General features: G+C 36.7%; 1 protein-coding gene across 4 annotated transcripts in view; it reads left to right on the forward strand.

The window, feature by feature from the left end:
* Positions 1 to 2543: 2543 nt before the first annotated feature.
* The window catches only part of LOC306860106 (voltage-gated potassium channel subunit beta-2-like), a gene marked incomplete at its 5' end in the record, with an annotated part of 70621 nt that continues 45928 nt past the window's right edge, over positions 2544 to 27236 (forward strand). Inside the window, 2 exons of one of the 4 annotated variants that reach the window (XM_079401639.1) lie at positions 2544 to 2611; positions 2793 to 2834. In XM_079401639.1, coding sequence (XP_079257765.1) covers positions 2544 to 2611; positions 2793 to 2834 — 110 coding nt within the window. Of the gene's footprint in view, positions 2612 to 2792; positions 2835 to 8322; positions 8709 to 27236 lie in introns of those variants that run through there. The other 3 variants (XM_079401640.1, XM_079401636.1, XM_079401641.1) reach the window with 3 other exon arrangements.

Genomic DNA, 27236 nt, shown 5'->3' on the forward strand with positions numbered 1-27236 from the left:
TCTCTCTTCATATTTCGCATGTCTTCAAGTGACTTCATGTGTGCAGTGTGTTCAGGTCATCCAGGGTGATTACTAGCTCATGCCACCTGGCCTCTCAGAGGACACCTTTAGCAAACATATCGAGGGCCAGATTGTAGCTGTTGTCTCTCTGTCACATGGACATCCAAAACCAAAGCGTTAGCCGTTAGACTAAAGGGATGGGTATCCTGATATGAGACGTATCCTGAAACAAGAGTCGCGGGACGTGATGTGATAAAGACTGATAAAACGTACCTAATTGTTGGTGTAGATTTCAGGAGGTTGTTTTAGGTTCTTTAGAGTGTGATACTGGATTTAGCTGATTTCTGTTTAGTGGCTTTATTTTAAAATATCACAGCTGTTTATTGGATAAATTGTGATCATGAATTGATATAAAACAACATTGTAATTGTATCATTGTAAATATTAACTTCAATTCTGTTTTCTGCATTATTTCCTTCCCTCAACATAGTTCTACTGTATTTGTTCTTTCTGATTATTATTCTGTATAAAGTATGGTTCAAAAGTAGGATACAAAATGATTTAACCTGAAAATAAGCAGACAGTTTTTTATAGGATTTTTTAAACATTAATCAGAATCAAGTTTTCCAAAGAGTTATGTGCAACAGTCAAAATGAAAACCTCAATTAATTTTCTCCTTAGAGAAATTGATTTTTTAACAATAACTTATAAACCTTCCAAGACAGACCTACAATGAGCTCCAAGGTTGTTAATTGATGATAATGCTTTTGTTGAAACCATCTTTTTGCAGTATTTCCTTTTTTTTTTAACAATTGTTTAATGGTTTATGGCGAAAAACTACATTATCCAGGATTGTACTCTGACCCTACACTCTCTCTCACTTCTCTTGCCTGGATGTTTTATCTCTGCAGTTTATAATGTACTGCTGGTAAAATTCTGCCAGGTTGGAGATGGGCCAGTTGGCCATGCGGTAAGAGGAGACAGCAGGTGGACCTCGACAGGCTTTCAACAGAGTCATGCTTGTTCAGTAATATTCAGAGTTCGCTCATGCTGGAAACAACACACACAGATTGATATCTCATGTAGTTATTTGACATTGTTGTTTTAAGGTACATTGATCAAAAGTTTGGAATTCTGTGAAATGCAGTGCTTATTCTTGTTCCAGTTTGCAATCCATGAATTAACAAACAGGGTGCACCTTTGTGTCCCTTTTTAATGTTATTAAAGCATTACAGGCTTATATCCTGTGTTTTTATATTGTTGTGTGAACTATTGGATATTGTTGAAAAACTTATTTAATTAATAGAATAAAGCAACATAATTTGTTTAGCTGATATTCAATTGATATTGACACTAAGGGAGTTACATAATTTACTCAAGTTTTAAATTACATAATTTTAAATTATTCAGTTACCAGTGTTACTGTATGAAAAATAATGCAACATTTGTTTTCATTTGTTGTTACTAAATTTTTGTTTAATGTTTATTGATTAAACAAAGACAGGATACAGAATATGCACACGTGTGATTGTATTTCACAATGATTTTAATAATGTCTCTAATTGTAGGTTGCAAATTCATGTGAACATAAAGCAATTAAAAGCTCTGTTTTGTACCCTATTTGTGCCAGTGATTATACAATTATCATTGCATTCACAATAGTAGATTTTATTTGTTTATCATAAAAGGTGAAGACTCCTAGACTTCACTGTTATGTCAATAGCAGTTAAAATAGTATAAATGGCAATAACAGATCACTGAGGACATTTAGGATTGTTCTTTCTGAGAATCTGCATTTTTATGGCCTCTAACCTCTGAATTCTTGCACTAATGAGAGAGATGTGTTAAGTGACTCCTGGGGCTAAAATTCACCGCTGCACTGAATTCTAATTGGTTTTTAAGATAAAGTTACCCCACCACTTAATCATGAGTGTACTTGTAAGCTCAGCTATTTATGGCACGTGTCATTAATGCTGAAATATGCATTAGCATAGTAGCTAAATAAGTTATCAGTGAGTCAAGCCTAGACCAAGATGTGCAGCAATCAGTTAAAACATTTCAATTGTCTTTTTTCCTGAACCTACGATATGTTCTCTATGTAATGTCCTTTAATGTTTGTATGTCAAGAACAACAAAAAATAAGTCAGCATCATGTTTAATTTAGCTCAGGAAGAGTTTGTTTTCAGAAGCAGAATCATACAGATACAGACATTAGATCGTACAATTAGATATTCAGCAACTGATAAACAATACTTACATCAATACTATGATGTATTAACTATGGAATATTAACTATTCCAATAGTTCATACTTGAATATGTTAGATATTCAGGCTATATATAGAGATATACAGTAAATGGAAGTTAGTCGTTTGGGTGATTTCCAGAGTGCTTAGTGTAAGTTCCCCAATGAGTGGCACAAAACATATAAGTGGCGCCACCTCCTGGCCTTTCACTGTTTTACTTTTTTAACAGACATATTTTCTGTGTTCTGTACAGAAGCTGAGAGTCTGAGTGAGATCTGTCAGCTGGTTTCACGGCTCCATGTACCCTGAACCCAACACGGATTCCCCTGCTCGTCTCTCCACACGGCAAACTGGATCCCCCTATACGTGAGCAGAACCTTCTCACTCAAAGACAGTCAATAGTTTGCTGATAAATGAAAAGACCTATATGAACAATACATAACCAATGTGCTATATTTATATTATTCTTACCACCTTCACTAAATAAAGTTAAAAAGGACAAACTAAGTTGTCATAACACTCTTTTTCTTTTTTGCTGTTGCTGTAGAGCTCGATATGGGAGTCCAAAGAGGCAGCTGCAGTTTTACAGGTACTGTACATCTGCCCTTCATGTGTAAATATAGCCAGCTCTCCACAAGATTACATAAAACACTTTCATCCATAGCTCTATACAGTAGAGTAAAATGCAGAGACGGAGTATCCTGGAGTTAAGTGCCTTGCTCAAGGACAATGGAGATGGAGCGGGATTGTAAAATCAGTATGCTTAACTCTCCTGTTAAACATGTTCTGAGACTGAAACTTTTGTGTTAACAGCAAAGCTTTTCAGCTGTTTGTACAGCTGGTCAAATAGTTTAAAAATATATCTTGGGGGGTATTTCCAATTGAAAACAGAAGACTTTTTATGCATTTTGGCCATTCTTTTACATGACAACAAAGTTTTGGGGGCCTGAACGTACAAGTTTTTGAAAACAGTGCTGTTACTACAAAAACACTGTTTTTGAAAATGGTGATTTCACGCTTACTTTTATTACATATTTAGTGTAAAGGTATGTGTGCAGGTGCGTAGTGTTTCTACGCCAACTAATGGCCTGGCATGCATAATACAGTGTGTTTAGCCATTTTCATGGATCTTTGTGAACAGGGATTGTTTTGACAGTGATGCCATCTATAATTGAAACTTTTCAAAGATGCAGACTTGCGAAGGAAAACTTGTGCAAACTAGTAATTTTTATATTTGTTATTCATAGTACTGTATATGTTGATAATAGCTCTAAAATGGCCTAAAAGGCTTTTTAAAATTTTACTTCAGTCAGAGGAGCCATATTTTAAACCTAAAAGGCATTATTGCCAAGTTGATGTAAGTATTGAGTATATACTTCAAATATATACAGTACTGTTCAAAAGTTTGGGGTAAGTAAGATTTTTTTAAATAGTTATATTCAGTAAGGATGCATTAAATTGATCAAAGTAACAGTAAAGACATTTGTAATGTTACAAAAGATTTCTATTTCAAATTTCTTTTGAACTTTAATTAACAAAGCAGCTGTTTTCAACATCGATAATGTTAAGAAATGTTTCTTGAGCATCAAATCAGCATATTAGAATGATTTCTGAAGGATCATGTGACACTGACTGGAGTAATGATTCATTACTAAAATTCAGCACTGCCATCACAGGAATAAATAACATTTTAAAATATAGTAAAATAGAAAATAGAGACTTCTTTCATAATCTTCAAAAAAACAAAAATCTTACCGACCCCAAATTTAAACTTTGGTTTAGAAATTGCGTGTACAAAATATTGTTATTATTGTAAAAGAATCTAAAAAGCTAAGAGTGCCCTGAGTGTTCATCACCAGCACAGAGATATGTTCTCTATTTTCATCTTGTCAGAGTGATGCTGAAGCTCTTCCTGTTTCTGTTTAACTATTCCTGACATGAACATCTTATACAAAGCCAAGATGTAGTGTAACTATTTCATAATGAGCTCTGCTGAGTCATTTGAGAGAATACTGAACCAATGCTTACTGGCGATCTGGTTTCACACGAGAGACGGAGGAACGCAGACTCGAACTGACCTATGAAATGAGTTATATATTTAGCCTGGATGTGACATCACAGGCAAATGGTGTATGCTAAATAATAGATGCTACTGTTTTAAGGCATGCCTGGAGTCTTTAGTCACAGGGAAATGAAGGAAACAGCATAGGTCGCAGCATTGTTGCTCAGTATGGAGAACTGTAATTAACACAGGAGCAAATAAGCTACTGTGTTTATACATCCAAAGCTAATGCGTTTCCTGTTGTAATGGGCAGCTAAGAACAGCACTCACCATCTACTATGAACAAGTTTATGGTCTGCTGGGTTTGACTTCTACTTGAATATGTAACCTCTTTCTCCCTCTCTCTCTCTTTCTCTTTCCAACATCTCACTCGCATCCCTATGGTCCTGAATTCATTGTCATCATCATCTAAAGTGGAATATTTGCACCAGAGTGACACACACATACACTTATGTCACATTTGCATTTAAATGATTTGTAGCACCTTATTATTAGAGTTTATCTTATGTGTGTACTTGACTATTGCAATGCTCTCTTGGCAGGTCTTCCAGCCAATTCTATTAAACCTCTACAATTAATCCAAAATGCCGCTGCAAGATTAATCTTTAATGAGCCGAAAAGAACGCACATCACACCTCTGTTCATCAATTTGCACTGGCTACCAATAGCTGCTTGCATTAAATTCAAGGCATTAATGTTTGCCTACAGAACCACCACTGGCTCTGCACCCCTTTACCTAAATTCATTACTTCAGACTTATATGCCCTCTAGAAGCTTGCGTTCTTCAAGTGAACGACGCATTATTGTGCCATCCCAAAGACACACAAAAACACTTTCACGGACTTTTTCATTAACTGTTCCCATCTGGTGGAATGACCTGCCCAACACAATCCGAGCAGCCGAATCCTTACCAATCTTCAAGAAACGGCTAAAAACTCATCTGTTCCATCTTTACTTGACCCTCTAACTCTAGCACTCTCTATTCTAATTTTATTTGATCTATGTCTTTTTATTTAAAAAAAAGAATAAATAAATAAAAAATGTATAATAATAATAATAACAATAATTATCTGTACAGCGTTAGGCTAACCAAGACTTGTAATAGCACTTGCACGTTGTTGCTCTTTTGTTGGTTGTGATTGCTTCTTATGTCCTCATTTGTAAGTCGCTTTGGATAAAAGCGTCTGCTAAATGACTAAAAAAATAAATAAATGTGTGTAGAACTTTAAAAATTTAATTGAATTTTATTATTTGTGTTTTTGTTTTTTACATTTATAAAAAAAAAAAAAAATTCAAAATGTATCAAATATTTTTAATTAAATTAAAATATTTCAATTTTAATTCTATTTAAAATATTTTATTTTATTTTAGCAAGGATTTCCTCACTATAGCATGAACAAGGTAATATGCAATGCTTTTTTTGTTCTTTATTCTGCTTGGGATAGCTGAGTTGTACTTTTGAATTTTGTACTCGTACGAAACAAAGAACAAGCAAAAATGGCTTTTAATACACTTTCTTGTGGTACAACATCAAAGGCTTTTAGAGCAAAAGCTGTCTTGAATAATTCATGTTTGTAGAGCATTCTGGCACTGCGATAGATTCGCAAAACATTCTCTGTGACATTCGCCACAGTGGGTGGTGTCTGATGTTTTTGAGGGGAGGAGCTATTTTGCCGTTCATTAATTACTAAAGCTCATAATCAAAAGACTCTCGGTTTAAGGAGGAAAACGGCAGTTGTCTTTAGTGTGCTGACCAGCATTAAGTTGTCAGATGAGCAGTGTGGTGCAAAACCCGTACGTGACTCGACCTCCGAGGAACCGGGTAAGTACAAGGCTGGTACTTTTGCTGAACATGGGTCCCGCTTGAGGATGTTGCATGGTGATCCCGCTCATGCCCACAGTCCTCTCTCAGGTTAGAGGCGTTAGTGTGATAGGGGAACGGAGACCAGGGCTTACATCCACAGACTGTCTTGGTCTACTATAAGCCACTGCATCATGATGTTTTAGTTATGAGAGTAAAGAAGGTTTTGCCTCATACTGAGTCACTTTCTTCCCACTGTGGAGCTTTTGCAGGGTAGAAAGAAAAACTAAGCCGTGAAGAATGAGAAGAGGGTGTAATGTTGCAGATTTGGTGGATTTTATCTCTGACTTAATGAGATCTAAAGCCGGATTCTACTTTTGTGATGGGAGAAATGTCGTTTTGGACCAGGATTGTGTCTTCAGTGGAGACTCACTTGAGATGTGGATTCAGATGATTAGATCTGAATAAGCATGATTGTATATCTGTACATGCTGTCCTGACTGCATTTTCTAACAGGTGTTCTAAAATAAAATATTCTGCACTGAATTCAGCTGTCATGTTTAATAACAAGAAAGCATATATTTTTAATGATGTGACATGGATTTTTGTTGAGTGAATTTTTCAAATATGTCCTAGGCATACAATTCTGTGCACAAGGGGTTCTTGTATATTGGTTTAAATGGATTTCTGTTGTCGTTTGTCAGCAGAACACCAGTCAGTTTGACATTGAGCAGTGACTATTTTCAGCATTCCTCATGACAATCTTACAAAGGTTTAGACCTGTGATTATTAGTTGATTATTCATCAAAACCACAGAGAACCAGCATCAGACCATTTCACTTGTTTTGTTTTTGTTGTTGTTGTTTTTTAATTGCTTGATATTGCTTGTTTGCTTGATTCAGGCTGTGTATTTTAAATCTCTTAAAACACACTTTTCACACTCTCACTAGTTTCTTACTAAATGTGTCCAACAAAAAATGTCCAGCATACAAAATGCATACATTTCATCTTAATTTTTTTCCAAAGTGTCATTTCCAACACCTCTCAAATTACATGAAAGCTAAATTCATAATTAATATTATATGTATTCTTAAAACACAATAAAAAAATAAAATAAGTATGTGTTGCATAATTTGACAATTGCAGCTTATTTGTAAATAATTTAAATATCGTATTTTTATTTAATTTTTTGTCATTCAATCATAATGTTCTTCACTAACATTGTTGTCTCTTTAGTAACTCCGCTCACTAAGATTACAAAATTTGTTATAGCAAAAATTGTTCTGTGTGGCAAAAACATCAGATCAGAAAGCCAGTCATAAAATGAGATGATTTACAGTATTTTGAAAAATTGTTTTAAATAATTTTCAAACAATAAATATTCAAATGATTTCAATATATACAATTTTATATATTACTATTGAATATATTTATATATATTTTATAAACTATTCATATTTATAAGTTTAAGCATGCAATAATTAATATCTTTATGGTGGATTTTAATTAAGTTTAAAATTGTGACCATTTTTTAGTCTATAAATGAGTAGTAAAAAAAAGCGATGAAGGCATGATAATTTTAGTGTGATTTTCATGTAACAAAGTAACTGAAAAAAAATTGTGATATTAATTCTAAAATAAAATCAACCTAAATCAACTCCAAACCTAATCGGTATCGTACATAAAAGTGCCCAAATTTGAAGAAACATGAATATAGACACATTTTATATTTATGTTGCTGTACTACAAGTGAAAAGTACATGATGTTTACTTTTAGGATTCTGGCCTTTGTTGGGATCAATGCCAGTCTATTTTTTGACCGTCATACGTTAGGCGGATTTAACTGACTGGATCCTGGATAGTTTTGGCATTCGGGTTCTCCAGAACAACTGCGGCAGGCCTTACAGCATTCTTCAAGCATGCCTGAATGTCCACTCACCTCTGTTGCTTTATCACGCATGTGTATGGAAGAATACAACTCCCACTTGACTTTATTCTATGAAGATCAGCCCGTTAAAACTGGCCGCTGTATTGAAGTCCCACAGGAGAAGAGGGGCTGGGAGGGTGGTCTCTGAATGCAGTGTTGATTGCCATGGGAGGCGGGTGCTATTTAAAGCAAGGGCTCTGACCTGCAACAGTCTGCTGGTCTCTGTCATGCCACTCACTTCACTCTTCTGTCTGTGTGTGTGAGACCTGGTCCCCTGGTGGTAGGGCATGTTTGCCACTCATAGAAGCAGTTTGACTGAGGTGCGGGTCGGGCATGCAGGCCGCCACCTCAGTCACCAACACAGTGTCCCCTCCGAACCCCTGCAGATCCCCAAGAATGGGCCGCCGGGGAACAGCATACAGAGGAGCAGCAGCATTAGCAGCGGCAAGATGCTGTCCTTGTCCTTCAGCGAAAGCATGCGGAGCGACATCGACCGCTACCTGTCTGACCAGGGCCTGTACCCTTTGCGGCAGGGTGGGGGGGGACTGGGGGAGATTAGGAGTCTGCGTGAGGTGCGGGCGGCCGCCCAGCTCAAAAACCTGGAGGACTTTCTGAGGACCAATGGAGTGTCTCTACAGGAGTCCATCTCCTTCCAGACTGGGATGAGGTACAGGTAAGGGCCACAGAGGTTGCAAGTCCTGCTTTTAAATCTGGGATTGAGTTTCACAAATGATTAGTTATTATTGATTGATGCTGGATAGGAATGTGGCTCCTATGTTAATCAAGGTTGATGATTATTTGTGAAGATGTGCTTTCTTTACTGGTAAGGTACTAGTTGGTCTTTCAGCCAGTGAAATGTATTTATATGATATATATTTTTAATTTGTTTCTATATTTATATTTTAATTTCAGTTTCATGCAGTTATCTTATGCTGTTGTCATTTTATTAGTTAAAAAAATCTAAATAGCTTTCATTTTTATTTCAGTTTAGTTTTAATAATATTAGTACTTAAATCATATATTTTGAATTTACGTACTTTTCTTAGGCTGTTCTCATTTTATTCATTTAAAAAAAATATTTCTAAATAGCTTTAATTTGTATTTCAGTTTGAGTTTGTTTTTCTTTTTTTGTGGCGTTTTTCCGTTATTTGGCAAGTCAAATGTTTTCATTTTTGTGTACATTTTTAAAATGTTTTTTTAGAGGTTTTTATATTTATATTTTTTATGAAATATTTTGTTTAATTATAAAAAATAAATGTAGAAAATATAAATATACTTTTAGTATATTTAATTATATTTTATTTTTATTTCAACTTTTTCAATTACCAAAATCGAAGTTTGTTTGTAACAATAACAACACTACCTTTCTCTATTGGATGAACATTTTCTAGCATGGTTATGCTAGTCTGTTCGGCAGGAAAGTAACCATTTTGATAATCATTTTCACACCAATCTTAGTGTACTGCATACAAATTGCCTTTTGGTCTATTAGACTATTGGTTGTCACTTTGGAGGTGTAATGGAGTCTTGTTTTGGCCCGTGTTGTGTGTATCTAAGTCACCCGGAGAGAATAGCAAGTGTTAAGCAGAGACTGAAGTGGGGTCTGGACCAGCTGTGTGATTTGGATTAAGTGCTTTGCTTTTTATAAGCCACTGGGAGGGCATTGGTCCCACGATGGCCTGCTAGTATAGTGTTTTCGGTCTTTACATGACTGTCCTGTCAGCAACAGATCAAGCATATCATGATACTTAGAAATAGAGCCCGACCGATATGGGTATTTGGGCCCGATACCGATATTAGGGGGTAAAAAGGCGATACCGATATATTGGCCCATATTCTTTGTGTGTATATTATAGGATAGTACCAGTTTAAAGTTTGGACAAACTTCCCATTCGTGTGTCCAAACTTTTGACTGGTACTGTATATAGAAAACAGTACATAAACAGAATATATAGGCTACATAAACACATTTTTAGCAATGATAACTCAAATGTGGTGATCAAGTACTTATAATGATGTGACAAAAATATGTAATGGAGGCTTAATTATCCAAAATTAACCTGACATCATTGCACTTAACAGTACACTTTACATCACTTTTTATAAATAACTTTAAAACACAAATAGAACAAAATATATATATTAACTTGAATTAAGAAAATAAACAAATAAACAAGGTAACTGTAGGGCAACAAGCTACTACCAATCCAACAGGGGCAGGTTTGTGCAGGAAGCACAGCTTTTCCAAATGTAAACATCTCAAATTAATAATAATAATGCATAATATTTCCCCCCCTCCCCCACAAAATTCTGTGTTGTGTATTTTCTGGTAATCAAATGAACACTCAGAACTTGAGGATTCGTATTTAAATAGCCTAGTATGTTTGCAGTTTAATATTCACAGACACTATATCGTGATTTGATTTAAGTGTATTGACCTGTTCTTTATTTATTCATCACAAATATGACAGATTACGTGAAATTCCGGGTTATACAGTAAATTCCGCTTTTATGACTGAATCCGCGCTTCCGTTTTCTGCATCGAGGTTGAGGAAATCATAGACCAGAAAACGAGTATGATAAACTCATTGTGAGAGTAAAAGATGGGGGACAATGTTTATTTACTTTATAGCATTGCATCTCACCAACTAGGTGACAATGTAGCGTTAAATTACCATTCAACAGACTCAAGCCACCACCGCACTGCCATCTATTGGACTGCAGAATGATACTAACTTTTTAATCTGCAACGTTACTGTCAAACTATGCTGTGAGTATGAGTGATATCACGATGTGATAAGCATGAGTTCTGGGACACGGCGGCGGCTGATATAAACACAAGCACTGACTGCCGTTATCAGCTCCGGTGGCCACAAACACATGCAGTGATGCGCAGATCAGCTCTAACGTCTGCTGTTAAAAGGGGTCACCGGATGCAAAATTCACTTTACTTTAAATTGTTTGAACAAAAATGTGTTGAAAGTGTGTGTACACATCCATCCTATAATGATAAAAAAATCCACCCAGTGTTTTTTTTTTTTTAAATCTCTGTTCTAAATTCCCCTTTCTCAAATCAGGCTGTTCTGAGGTTCCTATCAGAATGACGTAGTTCTGTACAGGCCACCTCCCACGAGAGTTGATTGACAAGACCATCTTACCTTAGACTCACCCTGAGTGAACTGAGAGCTGTCTGCCATTCTGTCAGCTTCGGTGCAGGGGAAGACAAGATGTCCGATTAAGTGATTGAGGTGTAGTTGTTGGATGTAATAATGAATAAAGCAGTTGTCAGTTACTCCCAACATCTGAGCCTCTGAAGACGCAGAGGATTAACGTTACTTTCGCTTTGAAGTGAATGTGCCGATCTCTGATCTACATAAATGCATCTATGTTCGCCCGAATCATTCGTGATCCAGCTTTATCTACAGAAGAAGTGAGTATAAGGGTTTTTATGAATCTTTGCAAATCACCTTTCCTAATAATGTGCTAGTTAGCCAGTTTCACAGATGAAGTTTAGTATGCTCCATAGATATATACCTAGATGCCTCATTATGGACTGTTTCTATGGGCCGCAATACGTAAGCCATCCGCCATTTTTGGAATGGTCTGCGAATCTTTGAGCGCATTGACTGTGTGTGTGCGTCTACAACAGCAAGTTATACGCTTGTATATCTTTGAATATTCATTGATTATTATGGTGGGTGCGAGATGGCTGACGCGTCAACGTATATGGAGCGGTCGAATAGGGAATCTACACGTATCTATGGTCTGCTTGTCACTCCACGGAAGAGAGGGGCGGAGTCAGCAGAGCTCACTAGGATTTAAAGAAACAGACTAGATCAGCGTGCTGAAGACAGAGCTGATTTTGACAGGGTAAAGAAGGTGTTTTTTACACTACCATTGAGAAATTTTAACCACAGTATGTTACAGACCTTTCATTAAGACCCTAAAGAATCATATCAAATTGTGTAAAATGGGCATTCGGTGAATCCTTTAAAAATGAACCATCCATTCATCATATAATCATGCTAAACTAAGAATTAGAATCATTGTAATGTGAGGACCAAATATAGGTGCGGATGGGTGATGGACGGCTAATCTGAAGCAGCGGACTGAAGCGTGAATTTTGAGCATAGAGTTTGAGCTCATCCGCGCAACTCTACACTACACTGACCTGGGTCGCCAGTAGCAAACAATGGAGCTCTGCTGGACAAACTAAGTAATTACACCATTTAGAAGTATTTCATCGGTGTAATGGCAGTGCTCATCGTTTACTCAGGAAAAGGTCTATATGTTCTGTGAAAAAAATAAAAAAAATTATATATCTGCAGCAGGCTCATATCGGCCGCTAAAATCGGCAAAACGATATATCGGTTTGGGCTCTACTTAGAAATGTGTTTTTTTGTAAATGATGCATTGCTAGTCATTCTTGTTTTAATGCTACAATCATAACACACTTCAATTAATTAACATAAGGTCTCATTTATTAGTATTACAGTAGTTTGCATATTGCAATGAAGTATGAATTTGCTAACATGAATAAGAAAAAGTGTACACATTTTAACTACCAATTTAATATTTTTCTAGTTTAGTCCTTTCATATATATTTAATATATTATGAAAGGACTATAATAATATATTTAATGTATATCCATATCTTCATAATGAGTTTGCAGTGGAAAAGGAAATAGTCAAAGACCAAATATTTACTGCCTTGTGTTATCTACCAATCAGCATGGTTGTCAGGCAGAACTTCAAGCTATCAGATTGAAAAGTGAAAGAGGGAATCATTTAAATTGTAATTTTGAGTTTTTAAAACTTTCATTTGGCAGATTTTGCTGTCAAATAAATAAATTAAACATATCTGAGTTATGATGGCAAAAGATGGTATTTTAAGTCATGTTAATTTATGAGGACCTGATTGCTTTACAACATTAGGGTTTACAGTGAGTGTAGTAAATATTTAATTGTAAGTTTGTTAACTAAAGTTACCAAATGATTGGCTATCTTATTTCCATTTTATAAATATACTATTGTTCATTGATCATGTTTGTTCAAAATAGGCTACATTAAATAATGGAATTATTAAATGTATTATGACCAAATTTGATCTATATTCAAAAGTTCACATTGTTCAAATAATGCTATAATTTTTCCATTTTTAAAATGTCAAAACCTAGATAGATAAATGCTCTAAATTCATCCATTGTTAGATAATAATACCCAATGTATTAATTAATGTTAATGAATTGAACCTTTAAAGTGTTACCAATACAAACTTAAATCATAGATAGCCTAATTTACCTGTAAATGTGTATTGTGTTGTTTTCCAGTGCTCCCTGTGGAGGCTTTTGGAATTTGAGAGACAGCATGTCTTTGCACTGATGATCAGGGACAGTTGGTGTTTTGTCAAAAGTAGTAATACAAAAGAGAAATACAAATGATCTTCCTGCTAAAATGTCCACTGTTTACAGTTTTCACACTGTACACAGGATCATTTCATAACGGTGTTGATATTCACAGCCTGGCATGTTGTTGCTGAATTGTTGAAAGCAGTTGTCTATTTTCTACCTGCCACATGCTCTCATACATCTATATCGGTCTATTTAATCACTAAGTCCATCATCAACTTCCTTTACCGTCCTTTTTGCCTGTGTAGATTTAAATAGTCTCTTGTGTTGTCATGTCTAAACAGTCCCAAACCTTTTACTAACAACTATCATGACATGAAAAGCAGCAGCCAGGTCTAAAACATCTCCAATATTTGCATTTTATATATTGCTTGTGGAATATACGGCTACTTTTAAATGGTTGTAAATGTAAAAAAAAAAAAAAATGCTTTGTGGGTCCATATAATGTAGTTACAGCAACTACCAGCAGGGGCTAACTGGATCATGTTAATCGGTCAAATTCTGTCTCATTTGGTGGCACTAACCTAATGAACTGCTGTGCCAGGTTTGTCCACCAGATAGCAGAAAGTGCACATAATCTTGGCATCATGTGTGCTGTGAAGTCTGTGTCTGTCAAAAACAGCACTTACCAGTCCATCTTGTCTTCATTTGTCAAGTTCAGTTCTCATAGAATTACATATTTATATCCCTTACATTTTGAGATGCCATTTTTATGGATTTAAGACATTCAGTTCTATGATTGATTGTTTGTCCCAGAATCCAACCGTAGTCCGATAGCACAATGCAATTAGCTGTCACCCCAAGACTCCTGGACTTGAATGTAATCAGTTAACCGTACAAGAGTAATAATTATTAACTAATTAAGTGTTGTGCAGGAGGGAGTTGGAGCCCCTGTCTCTGTCTCTCTTTCTTTCTCTCTGTCGTGCAGAACTAATGAGGCAGGCCTTTTCTGCTCTACTTCCTCTTCAATTAAAGGCCGTCGCTTATTCTGTCTCTTTGTTTTTCCTTCTGCGTTTCCCTTTTATTTTTTTATGCGGTATTTCCCCTTAGGGAATGTACTCTGGATTAAACATGCATTTACATAATGCAGCCTGGATTATACTTAAATACATAAATGCATACACTGGTAGCCAAAAGTTTGGAATAATTACTATTTGCTTAATGAAATCAGCATGTTAGAATGATTTCTGAAGGATCATGTGGCACATGATCATGTGAAAATTCAGCTTTGCTAGCACAGGATTAAATATATCAAAATAGAAAGCAGTTATTTAAAATTGTAATAATATTTCACAGTTTTACTACATTTACTTACTTTTTTATCAAATAAATGCAGCCTTGGTGAACATAAGAGACTTCTTTTAAAAACATAAATCTTTATTCCAAACTTTTGGTTGGGAGTGTATTTATTTGTTTGGTCTTTGTATTTGTTATTTCCCATTTTAATGCAGCAGCACTGAAGCTGCATGGACTTCATGGTTTGAGAGTCATCCAAAGAGCATCTTGTGCTTCAATAGAAAAAAAGGAAAGGGAGAGGAGAATAAATGCGTTATCATGTCTTCCAGTCTGGCATAATCTCAGTACATAAAACTAATTGGGAAAACCACATTCTGGAAAAAGAGCTTTCTGCAGGCCGATACCAAGCCCATAAAACATGCTTCACTGGGCCTGGATTAGACGGTGCTGTAAAACTACCTTGAATGGATTGGGTTCCATCACATCTTTGTCTTTCATTTTATATAAAAGTTAGCTTTTGTGTATGATTTATATCCCCTGTCTGTTGAAAGTCAGAAAGAAGCATGGATTCTTTCTTGGCACTTTTGTTGAATGTAAGTCTTTTTGTAAGGCTGGTTGTTAAGTATTTTATTCTTTGTAAAAGCTTTGTGAAAAGTGCTATACAAATACATTTTAATTTCATTTAATTGTTACTGCTATGGAAAGAATATTTAATATAAATCCTGCATAAAAGGCTGTGCATTTGAGCTGAATAAGTAATTCTATCAAACAGAGTGCCAATGTAAATTCGAATATGCATTCCTGCCTCCCACATAAACATAAAAATGTGGATATGCTTTAACTCCTATGTGATAAAATTTTATATTTTTACATTTTAATACATTTAATCTTTTGGTAAAATGCAAGTTTTTATGTTGTACTTAAATTTAAGAAAATATCTGCATGTAATTTCATCTATAATACACTGTTGACCATTCCTATGCACTGTATCCCACATTAATAGGAAGTATAAAAGTGTTTTTAAGTGCATAAGTAGTTAAAGACACCTAATATTAAGTGGGACCAAATGTGCTTATAAAATGTAAAAGTCTAATCTAAACTCATTAATCTATTCTGTTCTTTTCCACTATTCAGAAGTGCTGATGGACAGGCGGTCCCCTCCAGGTCTGCTCAGTAAAAGGCCAGGCTGTATGAATTCAATTTAAAGAAAGTGCAGTTAGCTTCTTTTTTTTTTTGAGCGTCTAGAAGATGGAGCGATGGAGCAATGTGAGAGAGAACCGCAGGCGTTGTAGCTGTGAATTAAGCTGCTCATGCAGCGTAAGCTTGAAACGGGAGACCCGGCATTTCATCCTTATCACTGCTGCCTTAGACTTTTGGGGAGTTGAATTTGTGCAGATCCTAGCAGTCTTTCCCTGAGTATCAGGAATTTGTCTTGTGGAAGTTTTTCTATATTTTCTTGCAAATAAATACAGTAGTGTCCAAAAGTCTGACGTCACTAATGAAAACTGCATCTATTTAGCTTTTTTAAATTTTTTCTTTTTTCTATTTAAGTTTAAAAAAAAACATAGCCTACAAATAATTGTATTTATTTTATTAGCAATACAAAATGTTTACAGACACTGTAAAAGGAGATTGGGAAAATTCGGTTTGTGTTTTATGTGGTTTGAGTTTTCACATGCACACATACAGTAGATGTTCTTATGTGCCTGAAAAAGTCTATTATTTTCTGCAAATGTTTATATTTTTGCGCATGCAAGAAAAATTTCATGTGCATAAAAAAACTAATTTGAATAATATTTATTAATTTTACATCCGTGGTTCTTAAGGCAAAGTTCCAGTGGCCACTAATAAGTCTTAAAATTATTTAAATTGAGTTATATTACCATAATCTTAATTAAAATGCGAAAAAAAATAAGTGTAAACATTGAACTGACTTTTTTTTTTTTAGTTTATTTTTATTACAACAGCTACGAGGAGGCCTTTGAATATTGTCTTGGACAAAGTGGGGGACTTGTAGTCAAAAATATTGAGAACCTATGTTTTATCATACCCTTCACACATTTCTTTATGTACCACTTGAACATGTCCTCACATGTAAAGACTACAGAACCAGGACAGATGTCAGATTCACGATATCTGCAAGGAGTTTCTTTATTCCTTTGAAGCTGTGATTGCGCTTTTGTGTGCATCATTAGTAGAAAGAAAGCTTATGGAATTGCAATTTTCTGCAGCATGCTCATTTTAATTTGTTGATTATTACACTCTTCATTTTCCTTGCTTTGCGGACCAGCTCAGCGCCACTGAATTGCAGCAGCTGGTATATGTAGCTGTAATTGCTGTCAGTGCTTTAATGCAGTAATTGCTATGCTGTCCACCTGTTGTGTTACTGTCTGCTCAGGCCCTCACACATCAAATACTACTAAAAATCAAATGAGATTTAGGTTGTTTTTTTTCCTATTCTCTTCGCTTGTCTGTCTACATGTCTCAAATAAATGTTTGTTCCACTTCTAATCTCTGAAACAGAGCCTCTAACACATGTGACAGCTCTAGTATGTAACCACACAGTATTTGACATTGAGAGGCAAAGCAGCTGCTCTCTGCTACACTGAGTTCGATTTTGCATTAAAAGTCTGCTGCTTCATCATCGGGATGTTACAGTCTAATGAGATGTAGCTTATTTGAAATTTTAAATATATTTATTTACGGATTTTGCATGACTTGTGCACTATATTGGCAGGCACATTTTCTGAGAAGCCTGTCGTGTGTGTTTGTGTGTGTGTGTGTGTGTGTGTGTGTGTGTACTTAAGTCTCTTTAATGTCATCAGGACTGCAGAGCTTTAGGATATGTTGAGTCTTTTATAGTAAACTTCAGGGCTCTGACAGAACAAACTTATAAATATACATGAGAAGCGACTTTATGATTGCCTGCTTGTGTTTTACCTTATTTGGTTTGGTTGGCAGAGGATCCATTAATAAATATGATGTAATGCTAAATATCTCTATATCTGTTCTATTGAACAAACAAACCTATCTTGGATGACCTAAGGGTGAGAACATTTTCAGCTAAAATAGGCTGAAACAGTCCTTTAAAATTGAAAGGTTACAATTTAAGGGAACATTATGCCTTTCATTAGTTCATTTTAAAAGTATAAATATTTCATTTGGTGTCTCAGTTAATTTGAGATCATAAAAACTGGAATCCACTGTAATTAATCTTCTGAGAAGATATTAGTTTTTTTCTGTATGGTTGAGTCATCATCACTGATCTGATAAAGCTCTTGTTTGAGTCCTGCTGAGAAGCCTCAAGCAGAATGAGTTGGCGCACTCTTTTGTTCTGTTTTCCTGTACTCTGGGCTGAGCACTCTTGATTCATGGGTAATTCACAGCATTAACTGCCACAATTAATGTTCAGGCACTCAGAAAGTGTGTCTTACAAAGAGCTGATAGAGGTTTTGTGTACTGTATGAACCTCTTAACAGACTTGAATCTGCAGTTCACCCCAAAATGAAAACTGACATCATTTAATCCAACCTGTTATTTCCTGTTTTGTTTTTTTTCTTGTGAACACAAAAGTATAATTGTTACAGCTTTTGACATAAAAAAACAAAAAAAAACATAATTGTAGTATGCTAGTTGTAGACCATATGTAGAACATTTTTTTTCAGCTTGCCAGCATATGTAGGGCCCTATGAAATCCATTAAATTTTTTTTCCAAATTCATTTTATTTTTTCCCAAATTCCATTTTTCCCTTTTAATTTTTCTAGATTCAGTTTTTTCGTTAAATTTTTTCTAGTTTTAATGGATAAATTAAAGTTTATTAATCAAAAGGCATGACTAATTAATTGAAATCATGAAGCTTACTCAATTTAACAGCAATTTATTAAAAATTAAAATTTATTATTTAATTTTTACGGCCCTGTGAAACTTTTCCATCTTTTCAAAAAAAAATTTCCAGGTTCTGTGTTTTCCATTCATTTTTTGGATTTAATTTTAATGGTTTCATTCATTTTTAATAACCAAAAGCATATCTCTAAATAATTGGTCTTCAACGAGCCCAAAAGAGCCCATGTTACACCTCTCTTCATCTACTTGCACTGGCTACCAGTTGAAGCTCGCATCAAGTTCAAGACACTGATGCTTGCATACAGAACCACCACAGGCTCAGCACTTCCACTCACTATTACGAATCTACGTCCCCTCCAGAAGTGTGAGATCTGCTAGTGAGCGACGCCTTGTGGTACCATCTAGGAGAGGCTCAAAATCACTCTCCAGAACATTCTCGTTCACCATTCCTGGCTGGTGGAATAATCTTCCCACCCCTATACGGAATGCTGGATCCCTGACAATCTTCAAGCAACAACTGAAAACTCATCTCCTTCGGCACTACTTGACTTCATCCTAAACTCAAAAAAAACAAAACAAACAAAAAAAACCTTAATCTTTCTCTTCTTCCCTTGCTAGCTTGTACTTATTTGAACAATGACTGAGATTTGGTGTTACGAGCACTTAAAGTGAGTGAAAGTGAAGTGACATACTGCCAAGTATGGTGACCCATACCCGGAATTCATGCTCTGCATTTAACCCATCCAACGTGCACACACACAGCAGTGAACACACACACACCGTGAACACACACCTGGAGCAGTGGGCAGCCATTTATGCTGCAGTGCCCGGGGAGCAGTTGGGGGTTCGGTGCCTTGCTCAAGGGCACCTGAGTCGTGGTATTGAGGGTGGAGAGAGCGCTGGACATTCACTCCCCCACCTACAATCCCTGCCGGCCCGAGACTCGAACCCACAACCTTTGGATTACGAGTCTGACTCTCTAACCATTAGGCCACGACTTCCCCCACTTCCTCTGTCTGATTGCCTCTTCAAGAGGAATCGCTTCTTGTATTCCCCAATTGTAAGTCGCTTTGAATGAATGAATGATGCATTTATATAGCGTACACCCAAAGCACTTTACAATCATGTTGGGGGGGTCTCTCCTCAACCACCACCAGTGTGCAGCATCCACTTGGATGATGCGACAGCAGCCACACTACAACGGCGCCAGTGCGCTCACCACACACCAGCTACAGGTGGAGAGGAGAGAGAGTCATTGAGCCAATCAAGTATATGGGGATTATTAGGAGGCCATGATAGACAAGGGCCAGTAGAGGGAATTTGGCCAGGACACCAGGGTTACACCCCTACTCTTTACGAGAAGTGCCATGGGATTTTTAATGACCACAGAGAGTCAGGTTTGGTTTTCACCTTGGTTTAACGTCTCATGGACCCACACAGACCACAGGGTGAGCACCCCCTGCTGGCCACACTTAACACCTCTTCCAACAGCAACCTAGTTTTTCACCGGAGGTCTCCCATCCAGGTACTGACCAGGCTGAACCCTGCTTAGCTTCAGTGGGACACCGGTCTTGGGCTGCAGGGTGATATGGCTGTGGTTGTGTGCTTTGGATAAAAGTGTCTGCCAAATGATTAAATGTAAATGTAATTGATTGTATATTAAATAAATTATGGAAAAAAAAAATCTGGTAAATAATTCTTAAAATAATGTTTTAGTAGTAGTAGTAGTGCTATTAATTAATTAATTACATTAATGAATATATTTCTGTCACCGTTTCTTCAAGTTAAAATGCACTTTTATTTTGATGCGTTGCTGTGAAGACCTTTAAGTTTCTGTTTATAATCTATATGATATAATAATAGTTTTTCTTCAAAAGAAACGGTAAATGCGCATGAAGTGACTCAGAGCAGTTCTAGAGATTGTTTATAGTTCTATATTTTGAGGCGACAGAGTCTGAAAATGAAACCACGCATCTGTGTCATTTATTCACACAGAGACATTCATCTTTAAATAGTATTTTGTGGCTTAATATTCACATACACTAGTATCGTGTTTATCCCGTTTTGATTTAAGTGAACTGACCTCCTTTTGATGTACCCATTTTTATGACAGGACTCCGTGTTTCTGTCTGAATTTTCCGCACCAAGGAAATCATAGGGCCCTACATATGGATAATGATGACCACTGAATAATTCTTCAAATATTTTTAGTTGGAACCACATAAATACTGTAAATACTGGTAGAATGAACTATACTGGTTTGTATGAACTACTGTTTTAATCCACAAAGTGAATAAAATGAAGATGAGAGTGTTGTTTGTAGCTCTGAGAGGTAACTGTTAGGTGTTTGCGTGAGCTTATGATGAGAGCCGGAGCCCTGCAGTGAAGCTCACTGTGGAAAGACTGAGCTCTGCTGTGAGGTGGTAGATGATTGAACGGCTCTGGGGGATTTTCCAGAGCTTATTTGACTGTGGATAAGTCTGGAGTTAGGCTAATAATCAAAGGTGAAAGGAGGGAGCGCTTGACAGTTTAAATGGAGTAAAGATGTTAAAGATGTAAAGATGTAAAGTGCCAGGAGGTTAAAAGCGAGGAACAATGGGAGATTATTGCTTTTGGAGACCTATGGCCCCAGCCCAACTCCAATATGACAGGGCACCTCCCTTTAAGAGAAGAATGGAGGATCTTACCAGTGCTTATATCCAGTTGCAGTTTTGACATGTTTCATGATCCATGAAGTGTAATGTGCTGTACTCCATGTAAAACCATTCGATTGGTTTTTCATGCAGATCTTCTTCTTTTATAATTGTTAAACCATGTTTATGACCTCATAATAATTTATATAATTTACATTTAATTTGGAAAACATTTTTATCCAAAGCAAGCTACAATGCACTCCACATGTTTTCTCTCTCCATCTGTAATACTAAGAAGGTTTTGATTCATGACTTTGACCTCCAGACTGATGGCCTTTCTAGGCAGTACAAATGCCCCACTAAAACAAGCGCCCTTAAAACAGAACCAGGCTTGCAGCTGATGCATGATAGCCTTCTCTCTCTCTCAAGTACACCTCACACATCCCACCTCTCTCATTAGAAAGGTCACATCTCCCCTGGTGCAACACTACGCCTCATACTCAACCATTTGACACATAATGGGCTGTGGCTCTGGTTTCCTTTCTCTAATGATAATTCAATTACTGCTTGTACATTCGGCTGCACTGACATTTAAAACTAGCCTCTAAAATCTACGACTGAAACTATTTGGTACCTGCAGCAGTGGTGATGGATTTGATTTACAGTGGTGTATTGGAATGGCAGGAGGCTGACAGGTGATCGTAAGCGTTGCACTGGGCTGCTGTCTGTATGCAAACTCATAACTTCAGTGTTAATCCATTCACAGGGTCACCATGACACAAATACATTTGTGACCATGACAAAATGTACATTGTTCTCTCCCCCTTGTTTATTCACAGTGTCCGGTAAGTGTACTCTTTTCCAGGAGGATCATGTTGCAGCAATCTTGGAACACCTTAGAGCTTAGCATCTTTTTTTAGGGAACAACAGCAGCATTCAATAGATAGCAAGCAATGTCCGCAGAACAGTAGTGGTGTAGTGTTCATTTTTACACATTTCTATCATGATAACTCTTGGAAGATTTTAGAATGGTAATAGTTATGACAATGTTAATGTATTTGGTCAGATCAGATAGATCTACGCTGTTGAATTTCTGCTGCGGTTATTTATTGCTGTTGTTGTAGATTATTGCTGCTGCTGCAAAGCAAGTACAGGAACTTGTTACTGCCAATACATATGTCGATACGGTGCTGTGAGTATTTAAGACATACTGTTGCTGCACAAGTAGCATATACAGTAATATAACCCATAGAAGATTTATACAGGTGGAGCAGGGGAAGGCGGAGGGTTTCAGAGAACCTCTGAAAGCGTGCTGCGAACTGCTCTAGTGAATGCTGACCAGCCATTTAAATGTAAAGCAGTAAACTCTCTGGCTGTGTATGCAACATGAACTAATCAGCTTTTGCCAAGTTAACGCTGTGTATATCATCAATTTGCATTAACGACCCATCAGCCTGCGCCATCTAACGATTCATGGCAGAACTTGACATTTGTTTTTATTTCTTTTGATGAAAGTGTCTTTTAAATTTAGTTAATATTTTGTCATATTTATTATTTTTTGTATATTTACAGTAACTCAAAATATGCAAATATTGTATTATGATATTGTGAAATCATTATGCTTAATTTATTCGTTGTCTGTGTTTTAATGCATTTTTATGGGAAGAACCCATTCACAACAATCTCTTGTAAATTGCCAAAAACTTGTCAATTAACCAGCCAGCAAAGCTCTTCAGTTTACAGTGTTCATTGATTCTTCAGCTTGCGCAGCTCAGGCAGGTCAATTAATCAAACAATTTGAAGTACATTGCTAATATCACACAGTATCACACATATTTCAGTGTGTTGTGTTAGCATGTGGCATGCCTGTGACTCTGGATCATGTGCAGTGGCAGATGGGGTGAAACTGGTTGCCAGTGGATTGGAGTTTACATATCCATTGGCACATTTTCTCATCTCATCTCAAGCCATGATTTCCTGTCAGTTTTCTTTCTCAAGAGATAGCGTGATGAAAGATGCCCGAGTTCAGTATCCTGTTTTTCTGTCTGCTTGTCTGATTTAAATGGACCGCTCCTTTACTCAAGCCTGCTGGCAGAGTCTTTGTCCTGAGGCTAGCTAGTGTCAAAGTGCCATTCAGGAAACTCTCTATGCTCACTTAAGCCGCCTGTCCACATGCTTTCATCTAGAGGTAGGATAACACGAGCTCCTCTAATCCCAAGTGCATGAAAACCGGGAAGTGGCTCTGTCAGTCAATGGCTTTAGGCGCAGTAATGTGCTAGAGATGCAGGAATAGCGTGTGTCAGATTATAAGAGAGCTCATCTCAGTGTTTACGGTCTGCGGGACGTACACTCACGCTCATTCACAGACACCATCGCAGGACCACAGCAGTTAGCTTAAACTAGAGAAATTTTTCATTTTTAATCTATGGCTTCCTCTCTGATCTCTGATTTACAACTTTGTCTTACGATATCAATGTTTCTGCAAATACTATGTAGAGGTATGCAGAAATTTTATTGTTTGTTTAACTGAAAAATCTCTGTCAAGATTTTTTCTTTGCTAATTTGTGATTTTCTATCGTTCTATCGTTCTATCTATCGTTCTATTGTCCTGTCTGTCTGTCCATCCGTCCGTCCGTCCGTCCATCCATCCATCCATCCATCCATCCATCCCTCGTTCCATCCATCCATCCATCCCTCGTTCCATCCATCCATCCATCCATCGTTCTCTCGTTCCATCCATCCATCCATCCATCGTTCTCTCGTTCCATCCATCGTTCTCTCGTTCCATCCATCGTTCTCTCGTTCTATCGTTCCATCCATCGTTCTCTCGTTCCATCCATCGTTCTCTCGTTCTATCGTTCCATCCATCGTTCTATAGACCGTTCCTTTTTCTGTTAGTAAACATTGTGACGTTTTTCTGTGCGCGGAGCTTAGCTGGAGGCAGAAAAATTCCACTGACCGCTTCACTAACGCTAGCTATGAAGTTTGTTAGCTTGTTTTTTAACAATAACTGGAGAAAATCCGATTTCACCCACATATGTAAGGTCACGCACTGTCCAGGACCGCGATTGTTATTTGAAAAGGTTAACTTTAATGGACGAAACCAGATCGGCCGACCCGCGCACGCTTTTCCTCGAAGCATGGACGATCTGACAGGATTCCCTCCGGTTGACTGACTCACATCTAACCTGTGTAGTTAAGACAGACTCACAGTGTCTATCTAGTCATGAAGATGTATTTTCAATTTCAGCAGGCAACTATTTTTACAGAAACATTATTATTCCAAGCCACAATTACTCATAACAATACAATTACAAATGATTAAGCTTATAAGTTTGTTGTTTTACACACATGCACACAGACATTATTTCATACACAACATAATCGTGAGATGCATAAGAAATCTATAGACGCACTGATAACAACAAAAGACAATACTTTATTGAACCTTTTCTGACAAGAAGTGTGCGTTGCAAACGCGAGCATTTTGACGGTCGTTTCTGTTCAGTCCTCTGGTTTTATCGCGTTTTAATCACAGTCGTCCGTTTTTGTCTGGCAGTGGCAGCAGGTAAGCGATAAAATTTCAAATCAGAGCCTGTACTATGTCGATTGTGGCACCCAACATCGCAACAAGACTATATTTAAAGCTCCTTATGTTGCTGAATCTGCGCTGGTTTGAATGGGCCGCCTCCAGTTCTCCCTCTGTTTTGCCTCCAGCTTGTGCTGTGACGTAATCGTGACGTCGACTCAAAAAGGGTCTATTGTCCTGTCGTTCTATCTATCTATCTATCTATCTATCTATCTATCTATCTATCTATCTATCTATCTATCTATCTATCTATCTATCTATCTATCTATCGTCATTTGATCCATCTATCCATCGTTCTATCTATTGTTCTCTCGATCATTCTATCATTCGATCTATCATTCTCTCGTTCTATCTATCATTATATCCATTGTTTTATCATTCTATCATTCCTTCTATCTATCTATCGATATATCGATCTGTCTATCGGTCTATCGATCGGTCGGTCGGTCTATCTATCTATCTTTCTATCATTCTATCTGTCTATCGTTCTATTGATCTATCTATCGTTCTATCGATCTATCTGTCGTTCTATTGATCTATCGTTCCATTGTTCTATCAATTATCGATCTATCTAACGTTCTATCTAACGTTCTATCTATCATTCTATCGATCTATCTATATCGTTCTATCGTTCTATCTGTCTATCGTTCTATCTGTTTATCGTTCTATCTGTCTATCGTTCTATCTGTCTATCGATCTATCTATTGTTCTATCGTTCTATCTATCGTTCTATCTATCTATCTATCGTTCTGTCGTTCTATCGTTCTATCTATCGTTCTATCTATCGTTCTGTCATTCTATCGTTCTATCTATCGTTCTATCTATCTATCTATCGTTCTGTCGTTCTATCGTTCTATCTATCGTTCTATCTATCGTTCTGTCGTTCTATCGTTCTATCTATCGTTCTATCGTTCTATCTATCTATCGTTCTGTCATTCTATCATTCTATCTATCGTTCTATCTATCGTTCTGTCATTCTATCGTTCTATCTGTCTATCGTTCTATCTGTCTATCGTTCTATCGATCTATCGTTCTATCGATCTATCTATCGTTCTTTCTATCTATCGTTCTGTCGTTCTATCTATCGTTCTATCGATCTATCTATTGTTCTATCGTTCTATCTATCGTTCTATCTATCGTTCTGTCATTCTATCGTTCTATTTGTCTATCGTTCTATCTGTCTATCGTCCTGTCATTCTATCGTCCTGTCGTTCTATCTGCCTGTCGTTCTATCGTCCTGTCGTTCTATCTGTCTGTCTCTGTCGTTCTATCTATCTATCTTTCTATCTTCTTTCTCTCTCTCTCTCTCTCTCTCTCTCTCTCTCTTTCTTTCTTTCTTTCTTTCTTTTCTCTCTCTCTCTCTCTCTCTCTCTTTCTTTCTTTCTTTTCTCTCTCTCTCCCTCTCTCCCTCTGGCTGTCCATCTATCTGTCGTTCTGTCTGTACTCAATATAGCAATATAGCTTTGGTGCATTTCTCAGAACAGAAATGAAATTTTCACAACTACTTGTAAGTAAGAGGAAGAAGAGGCCAAGGACAGAGGTGCATATCAGATTAAATAATGTTGTCAATCATGGCCTTACAATGGCTGAAGGGTGCAGCTAAAAATTGGTAGATCGACCATATCCTCAATAATTCAAACATTTTGAAACAGTCTCTTTCAATCAATATCCCACATACAGTAATGTGTACATTTGTACTTTTGAAAGGAAATATGGCATACATAAGAAGTGCAGCCTTCAGCATTTCAGTACAGTAACTGTCATCCAAGCTGTTGCCATAGTTTACATCAGGTAATACTACTGTAACAGAGTGCACTGTTACACTTCACACTACTTTACATGTAATACATTCGTACAAAAATAAATGTACTGTATAAATACAAATGTTCATATACTTTTTTTTTCTATGTACTATTGACTCCATGGTTGACTGTCATGGTGAAAAAACAACTAAACATTTTGACCAGCGTGGCTCACACGATGACAAAAATACTTTATATTTTGGTGGCCTTGGCCAAATTACCGACACGATAACTAGGTTTTGAAGCATGAATGAAATGTTTTGGGTGAGTAACTACATTTTACAGACATGCAATACAGTTCTGAAGTTCCAGCAAACCGTTGTGGCATTTGCACTCACAGTTTAGAGAATGTTAAGACTGTTTCAAAAAATTGCCAAAGCAATTGAGAAAAACTGTAATTAAATAATTATTTGTAGTATCATGATTAATACATAGCATTTATTTGAAAGAAAAATTTTGCATATTTTTTCCGTTACTCTAATATTACTATCACTGTCAGAAACTTACTTTATCCAGAAGAATTTTGAATAAACTTTTAGGCAAGAATGTGACTTATTCATGAGATTAAAATTGTTGAATGAAATTAAGCCTTCTGCACAATAAGTCATCAGAAATGAAGGCTAGCGGACAATCTGCATTCTGCATACTCAAATGTTTGTCATGAATATTAATGGATGGTCAGACTGCAT

The sequence above is a fragment of the Barbus barbus genome (assembly GCF_936440315.1).
Source record: "Barbus barbus genome assembly, chromosome: 41".
NCBI lineage: Eukaryota > Metazoa > Chordata > Actinopteri > Cypriniformes > Cyprinidae > Barbus > Barbus barbus.